General features: G+C 39.7%; 1 protein-coding gene across 3 annotated transcripts in view; it reads left to right on the plus strand.

The window, feature by feature from the left end:
* LOC124718851 (sorting nexin-4-like) overlaps positions 1 to 12,907 on the plus strand; it is a 67,542-nt gene that overhangs the window by 38,933 nt on the left and 15,702 nt on the right. For 2 of the 3 annotated variants that reach the window (XM_047244475.1, XM_047244474.1), the window contains exon 8: positions 2,542 to 2,656. In XM_047244475.1, coding sequence (XP_047100431.1) covers positions 2,542 to 2,656 — 115 coding nt within the window. Of the gene's footprint in view, positions 1 to 2,541; positions 2,657 to 12,092; positions 12,363 to 12,907 lie in introns of those variants that run through there. The other variant, XM_047244476.1, reaches the window with a different exon arrangement.

The raw sequence follows: 12,907 nt of genomic DNA on the forward strand, positions 1-12,907 counted from the left end.
TTTGATTTCCTCACAACATGATAGATTTAATAAATGTAAGTGCTATTGTCATATCCTAACATATAGATGTCCTTCAGAAAATACTGTTATCCTCTGTAGTTGATCTGCTTTGTGTAACGCAACTCATCCAGTGCAAGTTTTTAAATTGGATGGCACTTTGGCTTGCGTGTCCCTAACCTTTCGCACATCATTTATATAGAAGAGGCTTCATGTTAGATTATATTCCTGCTTCTCAGATTGCTGTTGGAGTTCATCCACCGGCTTCATCAGTCTCATCCTGCCTTGTTACTGGACTGCTTCTAATGTCCTTGAAACCTCCCTGTAGACTAAAACTGTGGCCTGGGCGAGGTCTCTAACCAGAAGCCGCGCCTATTGAAGGCAGTACACTTACCAACTGCCTCATTATCTGACCTCACAGCTTCAGTTCTGTCATGTGCTCTTCTTTCCAAACTTAATAGAAGCTCTCCTGCATATCATGCTGGACCAGTACCCGTGAGAGAAAGCATATTGCAGTGAAGTGCGATCTTAAGCTTTCCCAGCAAATAGATTGGTTGTGTTTCTGTCATGGCTCTTGCCACGTGCAATCTTTTATGAAACACGATATGTTGACAGCATACCTTGCCGTCCTCTTCAGGTAATACTTGTAGAATGAGCATCTATGCTACATGACATCTCCTTTGCACTCTGTGCTCCCCACCCCTTCCTGCACTTTGTAGCTGCAGGCATCGTCGGGTGGGGTGGTGAGGGAACACATGCACAGAATGGTGGATACAAACTATGGTTCCTCAGTACTTCTGCCCTCCTTTCGGGCACAGATGTCACTCTCAGCAGAATTTCAACTTCACCTGGCCGAGTGCTGGGTCTCGCAATTTTCTGAGAGTGAAGCCACTGTGTCTGTTGATCGGGTCAGCAGCCACTCATATTTTGACAGCCTCCTTTAAGAACACAATCCCAAAATGTTGAGGTCTGTCTTTAGCACTTTTGTTTGTTCAGACTCCACTGAGTCCCCTGTAGCTTTGCAGTGCCCCACAAACACAAACTTTGTCAGTTGCCCCAGTTTGGTGTGTCTCGTGTACTCCTGGCACCGTTCTTTGTCTGTGTGTGCAGTCTGCCCTATGTATGCTGGACCACATTTTCGCTGAATACGACAGACACCTAGTTTACAGAGTCTGTTGAAATAATACTGGATGGTGGCCTGATCAATAGATAATGGCTTCACTGTCACTGAAGTTTGGGATCCAGCATTTGGTCAACTAGTCACAATTTTGCCGCCGAGTGACATGCACGCCCGACAGGAACGGCAGAAACTCAGAGGGACCAGAGTTTGCACCCAGAATTTGGCAGTCACGTCTACCAACCATTGCATGCATTGCAGTATGTGGCCATATAGTGAGGGAAGGGAGGGGAATGATAAGAATATAAATACGGTGTGACGTAGCGAAAGACAGTCATTATGCAGGTATCACCTGAAGAATATAGCAAGCTGCACTGTTGAAATATTCTTTTGTAAACGACAGAACCTGACTGGAGACCTGAGGGAAATACAAATATATTGGAGAGAAATTATTTAACAACACCCTGCAGGCTGTTTCTCTGATGAGATTGAGAGTTGTGTCTGGATACCGTAATGGGTAAAGGCAAGGCCAGGTTGGGAGTCAGATCCCATTGTGGCACACAGTTGTAACATCAGGAAGTTCCCCCCTCAGCAAAAGTTTCATTCAACTTAATTCAGTCCTCTTGTACATCGTGGTGTGAGAGATATGATGTATCTCCATTTCTTTCCATCTTGTAGTGCTTTTTTTATTCCATCCTCTACTGTCTTTTTGGCAGCCCTCATCTTCTCCCATTATCGTCTTCATTATCCTTGGCATCTTTCAGCATTTGCTGTACGTGTCTATACCATTTTAGTTGTTTCTTTTGGATAATCTTTTGTACGAACTTTACCTTTAAATTTCTATAAGGGTATGCGTTAAGACACAGATTCTTCTAGTTGTTTTCAGCAGCATTTCATGTCTGCTGCTTTTTTTGTGTTCGCTCCAACATTATCCATTATTCATAGCCATAGAATGAGACTGTCAATTTAGGATAACAGAAAAAAAAGTCTATAAACTGTAGGAAATTGTATCCTGAAGGAATGATGTAAGTGGGTATGCTTTACTTGGATGAACTTAAGTGCATAGATTAAAAATTTAATGTCTCTAACTCTAAATTTTTGTTAAGTACAAGGTACAGAAATAAATTTCCACTGCACTCACCATATAAGAAGAACCACTATTATATTAACAATTTTTGTATTATTTGCAGAATGAAATGTAAATTATGATTTTTTTAAATGTTATATATATCTCTACTCATCTGATTCAAATTCTCACCTTGTTTTCTTAAAGTTTCTTCCTTAAAATGATAAACTTAACTGTTCAATGGTACTTGTTTAATAATCAACGTATCTGAAAAGTATGTAGCCTAAATTGTTTTGGGTTGTGTAATTGGGCACAAGCTTCCTGAAACTCACTGTTTGAACTCTCTTTGCATTGGTTACAGGGACTTTTCAGCAAATGCACTGAAAGATGTTGAGAGATTCCAGCAGCAGAAGGTGGCAGACCTCCGGGAGACGCTCGCTGGATACGTCATGCTGCAGATCAATGTCTGCCGAAAGGTGAGTGGTCATTTTCTGTTCCACTTAACCTAAGTGGAGGTGTTTGTTGTTTAAACTTGCTACTGGTTTTGACAGTTTTTGATTTTACTTAGGAACCCAGGATGGGGAATAAAACAATTTGGAAATAATGTCTGAAACTATTTGCGAAAGTTACCTCTTTCAAGTAAGGGCAAAGTGCATACAAACTAAAGATGACATTAATATCTGACAACTATCCAGTGTAACTGTACTATCTGATCAGATACTGAATAATAGGTCAATATCTGATGGATACTGGATTTTCAATAAATTATGAAAATTTCACAAAATAACTTTATTTAATTCACATGTTACATATCGTCAGACGGGGTGATTTCGAACGGTTTTGTCATTGTTTTGATTGTAACTTTCGTATATATTGTTAGATTAAATTGATTGTTATGGAAGTGGTAGGTATATTTATCTAGGGCAGTTAAATAAAGAGTCAGAAGTTACACCCATGGATTGGGGTGATTTCGGACACATGTGTTTTTTAAATCTGTCTGAAGTTACAGTATATAGAGGGCGAATTTGGACAGTTACTGCCTTTTTTTAATTCTACGTGCTTTTTATTTGATTTTGGTGACATTTTACACATTTTAAGGTAACCCTTTGTTATGAGTAAGTGATATGGAATGATATAATTAATTTTATATATTACAGATAAGTTTTTATTTTGCGAGAATTTAAATTAAAAAAAATTTTTTCAATTCTTAACTGAAATATTAGAAACAGACAGAAACAAACAAAGTAATTTAACTAAAAAGTCAAAATAATTTTTCTCACTCATCATTCTAAATTAATTTGCAAACACTTTATTTAAACAATTGTCTTAGAGTCTAAAGCACATCTTCTCGAAAAATGAACATTCCTCTCTTCTCAACTGGCATAGTAAGTATTCTCAAAATTTTCAGTTTTTGTGTTGTCTCTTCATTGGCGACATTAGGAAACACAAATATGCACTTTATTTTGTAGGGTTGATTTAGGTATACCATACAAATCACACACTTTTCTGTATGATAATTTACCGCTCTGAATATCACAAACAGCTTTATCTAAGAGTTCTGGGTCATAATTACACCATACTGTAGCACCTGTCCTGCTCTTATACGTTCTTGGCATTGTCCGAAATCATCCCCCCACAGTACATAGTTTTACAAAAACCGTCATTATTTTATAACTTTGAACGAGAAACTCGACTAACTGGTTTTAACACTGAGACTGTTCGTCAATTATTCACCTAGGGAAACAATTGACACAAAATAAGTTTTGGAAAGCGATAAATGCAATCTTGCACCTAAAATAACTGGCGCACGGACATTAAAATAAGTAACTCTTCGTTTCTATGCAGTGGCAAAGAGCAAATAAGCCATACTGTCCGAATTCGCCCCGCTGTCCGAATTCGCCCCAATTGACGGCACACTAAACAGTAAACATGAATGAAACCACTATGTCTTCAAATCAAAACACTATGTATTATTTATTTTATTAAAAATAAATTAGTTCACATGCTAGTAATATAATAGAGGGAAACATTCCACGTGGGAAAAATTTATCAAAAAACAAAGATGATGTGACTTACCAAACGAAAGCACTGGCAGGTCGAAAGACACACAAACATACACACAAAATTCAAGCTTTCGCAACAAACTGTTGCCTCATCAGGAAAGAGGGAAGGAGAGGGAAAGACGAAAGGATGTGGGTTTTAAGGGAGAGTGTAAGGAGTCATTCCAATCCCGGGAGCGGAAAGACTTACCTTAGGGGGAAAAAAGGACGGGTATACACTCTCGCGCGCAGCGCGCACACACACACACACACACACACACACACACACACACACACACACACACATATACAGACACAAGCAGACATGTCTTCTTGTAAACAAGAGCAGCTTCAGAGAAAAGTTTTTTGCTACATATGCTGTTGCAAGGTGCTGAAAGATAAATTTTGGCAAACTTTGCCAAATTTATGTACTGTGGTGCAGTGGCTAATGGTGTAGTTGTATAAAGGTAAAGATTTCAGTTGATTCAAACTGTATTCAAATGTCTCTTGCAATCATGTTTGATTCTTCAGCATCACACTAACAATTATTATAACAATATTACCAAAAGGATAGTTGCTACTCACCATATAGTGGAGATGCCGAGTCACAGATACGCTCAACAAAAAGACTGTCAGAAAGTGGCTGTCACATCTGCAGTGACGAGCAGTCCCTCTCAAAATACACAAAGGATCTCACTGAGCACTTCACAGATTGTAATTACTAGAGAACAGATTGTATGCATCATAAAAACCTTAACATATGGATGAAAAATGCTTAAAAACGGATGAAAAGTGTCAAAATATGTAAGATCAAATAATAAAAAACATGGTAGTTACTGCGTGCTTTGTCCCATTCGAACCTGTGCATATCAGTTATGAGGAAGAGTGCCAGCCAAGTGAAAAATCAGTGCATTTAGAACACTGAGTACTTCGTGGTTGAGGTTAGTAGGGAGGTCTTTCTGGGATTATTTTCTAAAAATTTGTAAAAAGGGGATGCATACAGTGTTTCAAGAATTGTTCCTTCTTTGCTATTGTTGTCAGTAACAAGCGGGTGCAATGCGAGTGAGTTGCAGCGAAACAATAGATATGTACAGGGCTAACTTTGCGATATATTGCACGCAGAGGGCACGCTAAAAAATTCCATGATATTTTATGTAAAAAAAAAAAAATTAACCAAACATACAGTCATCAATTTATTTTGAAAGGCATTGAACTTTTAATTAATACTATTGGACCAAAGCATTATTTACAATTTATTTCACATTTTCTGTACTATTGCAGATATATATGACCAAGTACTGTTCCAGTTTTCGGTAGTGAGATTGTGTCTTCAATCACTCAAAACATTTTTAAAAGTGGAAAAAGACCATTCTACAAAAATGAATGTAACTGGGCAGTATTTGAAATTGGGTGCTATGTTGGCCCATATTGCCTGTCCCATTAATAAAACTGTCAATTTGGCACAAGGGTTCAAATCCTGGGTTGTTTAAAATATTTTCAAACTTTTCTTTAAGTTTTCTTGGGAATACCTCCAGCAATGAGGAGTTGACTAGAATAATTTTGGAATCATTAAGAGCTTCCTTGAACTGGCAAACTGCAAAGACTCTGCATTATCGAAGTCATTTACTACCCCTCTAATAGCCTCGAAATGTTCACTGTAAAACAACACAGCATCGACCCACATACCCTAGCAAGTTATCACTTATTCGGGAGGTAAAGCCAAACTGGTAGTTTTTCTTTGTAGGCCTTGATGTGAGCAGTAGCCTTTAGAAATACTTCCTTTGTGGATGAAATCAGTTTATTTTCATTCACAAACATGAACATACTTCTTCAACAAGGTGCTGTACTTCATGAGCAAAGCACATCACATGAATCAAATTGGGATCAAATACTCGAAGGGCTTTTCCTGCTCTGATTGTACAGGGTGCAGCATCTGAAATAAACACAAACAACCTTTCATCTGCAGAAGATTCTGGAAATATTTTTTCTAATACTCTCATTCACAAATGTGGTGATAGTAGAATGATTTATTTTTTCAAGTTCTTTGCACTCTGCCTTCGGGCCACAAGTGGCCCATCGGGACCATCCGACTGTCATTTCATCCTCAGTTGAGGATGCGGATAGGAGGGGCGTGTGGTCAGCACACCGCTCTCCCGGTCGTTATGATGGTTTTCTTTGGCCGCTACTATTCGGTTGAGTAGCTCTTCAATTGACATCACGAGGCTGAGTGCACCCCGTAAAATGGCAACAGCGCATGTCGGCTGGATGGTCACCCATCCAAGTGCCGGCCACGCCCAACAGCACTTAACTTTGGTAATCTCACGGGAACCGGTGTATCCACTGTGGCAAGGCCGTTGCCTTTTCAAGTTCTTTGGAGGCCACTAAATAGGAAGAAGGAGGCCCTTCTTTTAAAGCACCAACAATGAAATTTGCAATGTAACAGCCACCAAGTGTCTTTAGTTTCGTCAACTGAAAGTTGGATAATGCTGTCCTTGAGTTCATTGTGTATTTCTTCCAGAACATTTACATAAATTGTCGGTATTTAATTTTTACGCAGTGTTGATTCATCTGGTATATTTTGATTTAAGCAATATTTGTAAAGGAAGCATTTGAGGATAGTGTTTGTAAGTCTATGAAAAGGAATATTGCTTGCAATGAATGCTTCACATAGATCCATGTTAAACTGGCTTTTTTGATTACCTTTGGACAAATCCCTGCTACTGCAACTTGCTGTTGTCGGAAGCTGTTGTCATGGTCTTTTCTTCTGCATTCCTGTGATATGAAGACTCATCTTGATGTGCTGGTCTGTTTGAAACTTTTTTTGCACGAGTAATTTTTCTCGCAAACTTGACAATGCAAAACAATTCCGTCATATGTAAATGTTCCAGGATGGTCAGCTATCCACAAAACGAAGCTTCTTTTTTCGAGCAACATGGCACACAACACGTTACACACTACACGTCGTAAACACATTCAACTGTGTACAAGTAAATAGAAAGCTGAACTGAAACTATGGATGTACAACTAAAAGCTTACATAGCTTAATTTAAGTGTTGCCGAGGTGTACAGCAGAGGCAATTAACAGGGGGTGCGGGCGCAGGAGCATTGACTCAGCTGTCTGTTCCTGTTCCTTTTCTGTAATGATTTTGTTAGGCAGAGGCCCAGTGGCAACCGCCCGTCTAAATTTTTAAATTTTGTAAATATAGGGCGAAAATATTCATTGTCACTAATTTTTAGTTAAAATATGCATTAACTGGTGAAAAGGAGCTAAATATGCAAATGCATATGCAAGATACAAATGCATATAATCCAGTCTCTAGTAATTACTGTCCAAACCTTTTACAGAAATGTCTCTCCCATGCCTTATCTCTCAAGTCACCCACTACCTCCCAAAGTCGTACCATCCAGCCACAGAGCAGCATTCCTGTCATGACTCAGTACCACCAGCACCAGAGCAACTAAACCACAATATCCACAAGGGTTCCGACTACCTCTCTTTGTGCCCTGAAGTGAGAAATGTCCTGCCCAGTATCCTTCCCAACCCTCCCACAGTGGTATTCCACTGCCCGCCAAACCTACACGATATCCTCGTCCATCCCTACACGACCTCTGCTCCCAACCCCTTGCCTAATGGCTCATACCCCTGTAATGGACCTAGATGCGAGACTTATTCCATACATTCTCCCACCACAATCTTCTCCAATCTGGTCATTAGCATCTCCTCTCCCATCAATAGCAGGACTATGTGTGAAACCAGTCGGGTGTTGTACAAACTATGTTGCATTCTATGTGGGCTGTCGGTGGCCATCCGTGCAGACAGCTAGCTGTGGCTGAGAAACAGCTGGACCACCCAGTTGCTGACCATGCCACCCAACATAAAGTTCTGTATTTCAGTGACTATTTCGTAGCCTGTGCCATATGGATTCTTCCCACCAACACCAGCTTCCCTGAAGTGAAGTGCACAAGTGAGAACTCTTCCTGCACTGTAGCCTACATTCTTGTAACCCTCTTGGCCTCGAGAGGGAAGAGAGGAGAGAAATAGGGAATGGGAAAGGACTGTGCAGGTGCACTGGCAGGATAGGTGTATGTACTACTGGAGTGGGGCCAGGGAAAGGTATAGAGGTATACGGAGGACCAGGATTAGCAGAGATGGAGGCCAGGGGGTTTTAAGAGATTGCTTACCGGCACAATTCAGAAAAGTGGGTGTTGATGGGCAGAATCCAAATGGGCAGCATGCTAGACAACTGTGTGGTCCATCTGCATCTTGGCCACAGTTTTGTGGTTGTCATTTATGCTTACGGACAGATTGTTAGTGCTTGTGCCTACGTATGAGGATGAATCAAATATAAATCGAATTGTATTTAAGAAAATTGTTTACTGAAAAAAAGGTGAATATAATTTATTTTTCTATGTAGTTTCCTACTTTAGAGATAAATTTCTCCCTGCAAGAAGAGAAGTTTTTTTATTCCAGAACTGGTAGAATGAAGCTGCTTGTGTCAAGTCAATTGTACATGAACCCTTCCATGCCCTCATCATCTTCAAATTGTAGCCCTCGAAGTGCCCCAAACAGATGAAAATCGCAGGGTGATAGGTCCGGACTGTGGGGAGGAAGAACAAGTTAGGTCCAGAGCAGTTCTCAAAGTTTCGAGACGATTAGAAGAGCAGTATGGGGAGGAGGATAGCCTCTCAAATTGGTCAGTCTCATCTTTTGTGGTGATATGCAGTCCTCACGTCATTCAACAGCTCACAGAAGTGAGAATTGACTGTGCATCACTGGTGCAAAGAATCTGTGAGCAAAATGTCTTTGTGGTCAAAGAAATGTATGAAAGAACCTTGTCAGCTGATAGTTGAGTTTTAGATTTCATTGGGGGCCTCTCCCTTTTCATCCGCCCACTCCATACTGTCTTATTTCAACTCGAGAGTGTAGCAGTGGACACATGTCTTGTCACAGGTGATGATCACTGAAAAAATGTATCACCTTTTGCAGACTTTGCAGTAACCCTCTGACAGACCTTACCTTCTGCAATTTCAGACACTCACACTTCAACAGCCTTCAAGAATGTCTCAAACCGAATATTTTTGTCCATAATAATGCTGCTGTGAGGACATTATGTCCAATTTTTCCACTCATTCTCACAAGGCATACACAAGAGTTCTTGATAGTGTGTGGTCCCCGGACTGTCATCAATCTCTGAAAAATTCCTTTGGTTGAGAATGTGTAATGGCCATCTAACCCCACTTCCTGTTGGTCTCACTGCTTCCCTCAAGCATAATAGAAGCACAGGCCCCCATGCAACTAGCCCCAGAAACAAAATCCCTGTTCGTATTTGATTTGCCTTCACAGAATGCTGCACAGTGGTTGATTCTAAGCTGATTTATCACAAGTGACCCTGCATTTGGGTAGGAAGTGGGTATGACAGAACTGGAGTTGGTGGTAGTGGGTATGGGTCAAGCCTAGCAGCTAGGTCGTGCATGTGGATATGAGGCCACGGGGCAAGGGGCTCAGGGCAGTAGTGGAATAGGGATGGGTAAGGTGGTGTTTAGGTGGCAGAAAAGTGCTCTGAGAATGGTAGAGAGAATGTTTCCAATTTCGTGGCACGCCAAGAGATAGTTGTAACCCTGGTGGAGAATGTGATTGTTGCTGCAGTCCTGGGTGGTACTGAGTAACAAGCAGGGTGCTGCTTTGTGGCCAGACAAGGACATATGTCAGGGATGGTTGGTGACTGAAGGGACAAGGCACGGGAGATTTGTTTCTGGATGAGGTGGGGGACAGTAATTTTTACCCATGAATGCTTCAGCAAGACCATTTACGTATTTGGAAAGGGAGTTCTCATTACTGCAGGTGCAATGGTCACGAGTGACTGTGTTGTATGAAAGGGACTTCCTGGTGTGGAATGGGTGGCAACTGTAAAAATGGAGGTATTGTTGGTGGTTGGTAGGTTTGACGTGGACAGAGGTGATGTAACTGTCCTTGAGGTGGTAAACATCTAGGAAATGGAGGTATTGTTGGTGGTTGGTAGGTTTGATGTGGACAGAGGTGATGTAACTGTCCTTGAGGTGGTAAACATCTAGGAATGGGGCTAATTGGGATGAGGAGGGCCAGGTGAAGCAAATACGGGAGAAGGCATTGAGGTTCTGGAGGAATGTGGATAGGATGTTATTGCCCTCAGTTCAGGTCAGGCTTTGTGAATTCTGGGTTGGTAGTAAGGATTAATCTAGACTAATAGGCTGGTGTAGAATGGTGCCCTGGAGGTGGCCATTGCTGTACCACAGATTTGCTTGTAAGCAATACCTGCAAAGGAGGCGGCGGCCTGATTGTGGGTAGATTGAATAAGTAGTGAGGAAATACTGAATACTGTATTTCGTAAAAGAGAAATATTCGGCATAACTTGATTGAAAGTAGGGATTGGATGGTCAGACATGTGCGGCGGCATCAAGTAATCATCAGTTTGGTAGTGGAGGAAAGTGTAAAAATTGTGTGTGGGGGGGGGGGGAGGACCAGGGCTCAAATACAGTATGGATATTCCAATGATTGTGAGTTACAGTAGTTATATGTAAATGAGGACTATAGATTAGCTTGCAGAGCTGCATTAAACCAGTCTTTGGTCTGAAGGCCGCAACACATTGCTTTGTGTATATTTCTTCTATCACTTCTCTCTCCACTTTTGTCCAGTCATTGTATGTGCTGCCTGTTATTTTTCTTTCAGTTGCCCTTCTAATTTATCTTAGCATGGTTGTTATCTTCCTCATTCCTTCGTAAGCCAGTTATACTGTTGAAGTTATCCTTTACTACATTAATCACCCTTACTTTGGCATTTTTTTCAGTCACTTCTAAATATCCCACATTTCATTAATCTCATCCATTTCTTTATCAGCATCTGAGTTTTAAGTCGAGCTTACAATTTTAATAACCAATTTATTCTGAAGGTCTAAACACTTTCTTCTCCAAAATTTATTCAGTTATTGACATTACACTGGTGTGGTTTTCTAATTTTGTTCTACAAATAATAACTACAGCTCTCTGCATCCTTCACTGTACTCTATTCATCATAAGAACAAACCTGATGTAAACTAACACATGCATAGCAATTATTCAGCAGTCATAGCACACATTTACGTGTGTTATATTGGAAGTAGACCCTAAGTATGTATTAGATATCTTTGTGTTAGACTATCACTAATGAAGCTTTAAGACATTCAGAAGCATTAAGACAGCAGTGGCTGTGCTGATCCGTATGCTAAATGCTTCCGCCATGCGTTTCTTACTTCAAATCTTCGTGTACAGTCACTTTCAGATCAATTCTGTGCACAGTGTTATGGCGAGTTCTGATTGGTACATGTCGTCTTGGTTGTAAATGCTGTCTCAAATCTAGGTCTCAATGCTTTTTCCAAAGTTATCAGAAAAACATCCACAGCAACTGGTAAAAGGACTCTGCAGCAGTGACATCTGAGTTTACCAATGTTCTGTGAAAGTGTAATGTGTGCACGTAAAGAAAGACACAATACAGTTAACCTGCCAACTCCAGGAAAAACAAGAAAATGTAAGGTTATTACTGCTGTCTGACTATACACATATGAAGCTCAGTGTAAATAAGTCTAAGAGGTAATATTAAACAAGGAAGAATCTGCAGTGTAACGTTTACATCAGGATTATTTTTACGGTCCGTAGACTGTAGTATCTATTATGTATTTATACACGATCAATGGCAACTAATAAAAATAACGGTTGCAGCAATTGGCTGACAATTATAAATGGAAATGATAATTTTCTTAACTTACACCCAAGCAACTGTGAAATTAAATTCTCCACTTTTCAGCTACTGATGCCATCTGAGAATGTTGTTAGTGTTTTAATTTTCTTATTTGGTTTTAGGGCCTTCAGACTTGACCCACATTAGGGATTGTCTGGAAGCGATCCCATAAGTAATTAGCCTTTTGAATATTCAAAAGGCGTCATTGCCCTTGCAGAAATATTCTGCTATTTCTTGGAGCTTGTCATTCGTGCTATGAAAAAAAATGCATTCCATTAGTTTAGACATCTTGTCATATGTTCATTTCACAGATTTCTGGATATTTTGGGAATGAATGTACTCCAAATTATGTTGCGAAACTTTTATATATATTATATCTGAAAACTACTGCATTGGATGGAGATAGTCTTTGTAGACAATAAATTAGCAAATTGATGTATTTTTTGATCTGATTTATTAATTTTTCTGCAAATTTGTGTAAAGGAAAACATTGTTTGTACTGACTAGATGATGTCTAAGAACTTGTATATTTATGTCATTTAAATACTGCTAAAAGACAATCTTCACTGAATTGTAAGTAAATTATAGGGTAGTGATTGTGTAAAACTATTAAGGATCACTTATTCCTGTGTGCTAAAAGCAAACTTGAAATGTAGTAGTGTTTGGAAAACTGTTTGTTGCTTTGACTGTAATATTAACTTGTATTTATTGTAATTATTTTGGTATGTAGCCTTTTGGTTACATACATTATTTATTAAATCACATTTATGTGATACTGATGTACTGATCCTGATGAGAGTCTGGTAGGTTTTTTAGAGAAACAGTGGAATTAATAATGAAATTCTTTGTGTAAATTCTTGTGGAAAATTCCTTGGTAGTTTATTTCCTTTGTGTAATAATGTAACAAAGGAAACTCTGACATGTCTTGAGATTAACT

The sequence above is a fragment of the Schistocerca piceifrons genome, chromosome 10 (genome assembly GCF_021461385.2).
Source record: "Schistocerca piceifrons isolate TAMUIC-IGC-003096 chromosome 10, iqSchPice1.1, whole genome shotgun sequence".
Taxonomy (NCBI): domain Eukaryota; kingdom Metazoa; phylum Arthropoda; class Insecta; order Orthoptera; family Acrididae; genus Schistocerca; species Schistocerca piceifrons.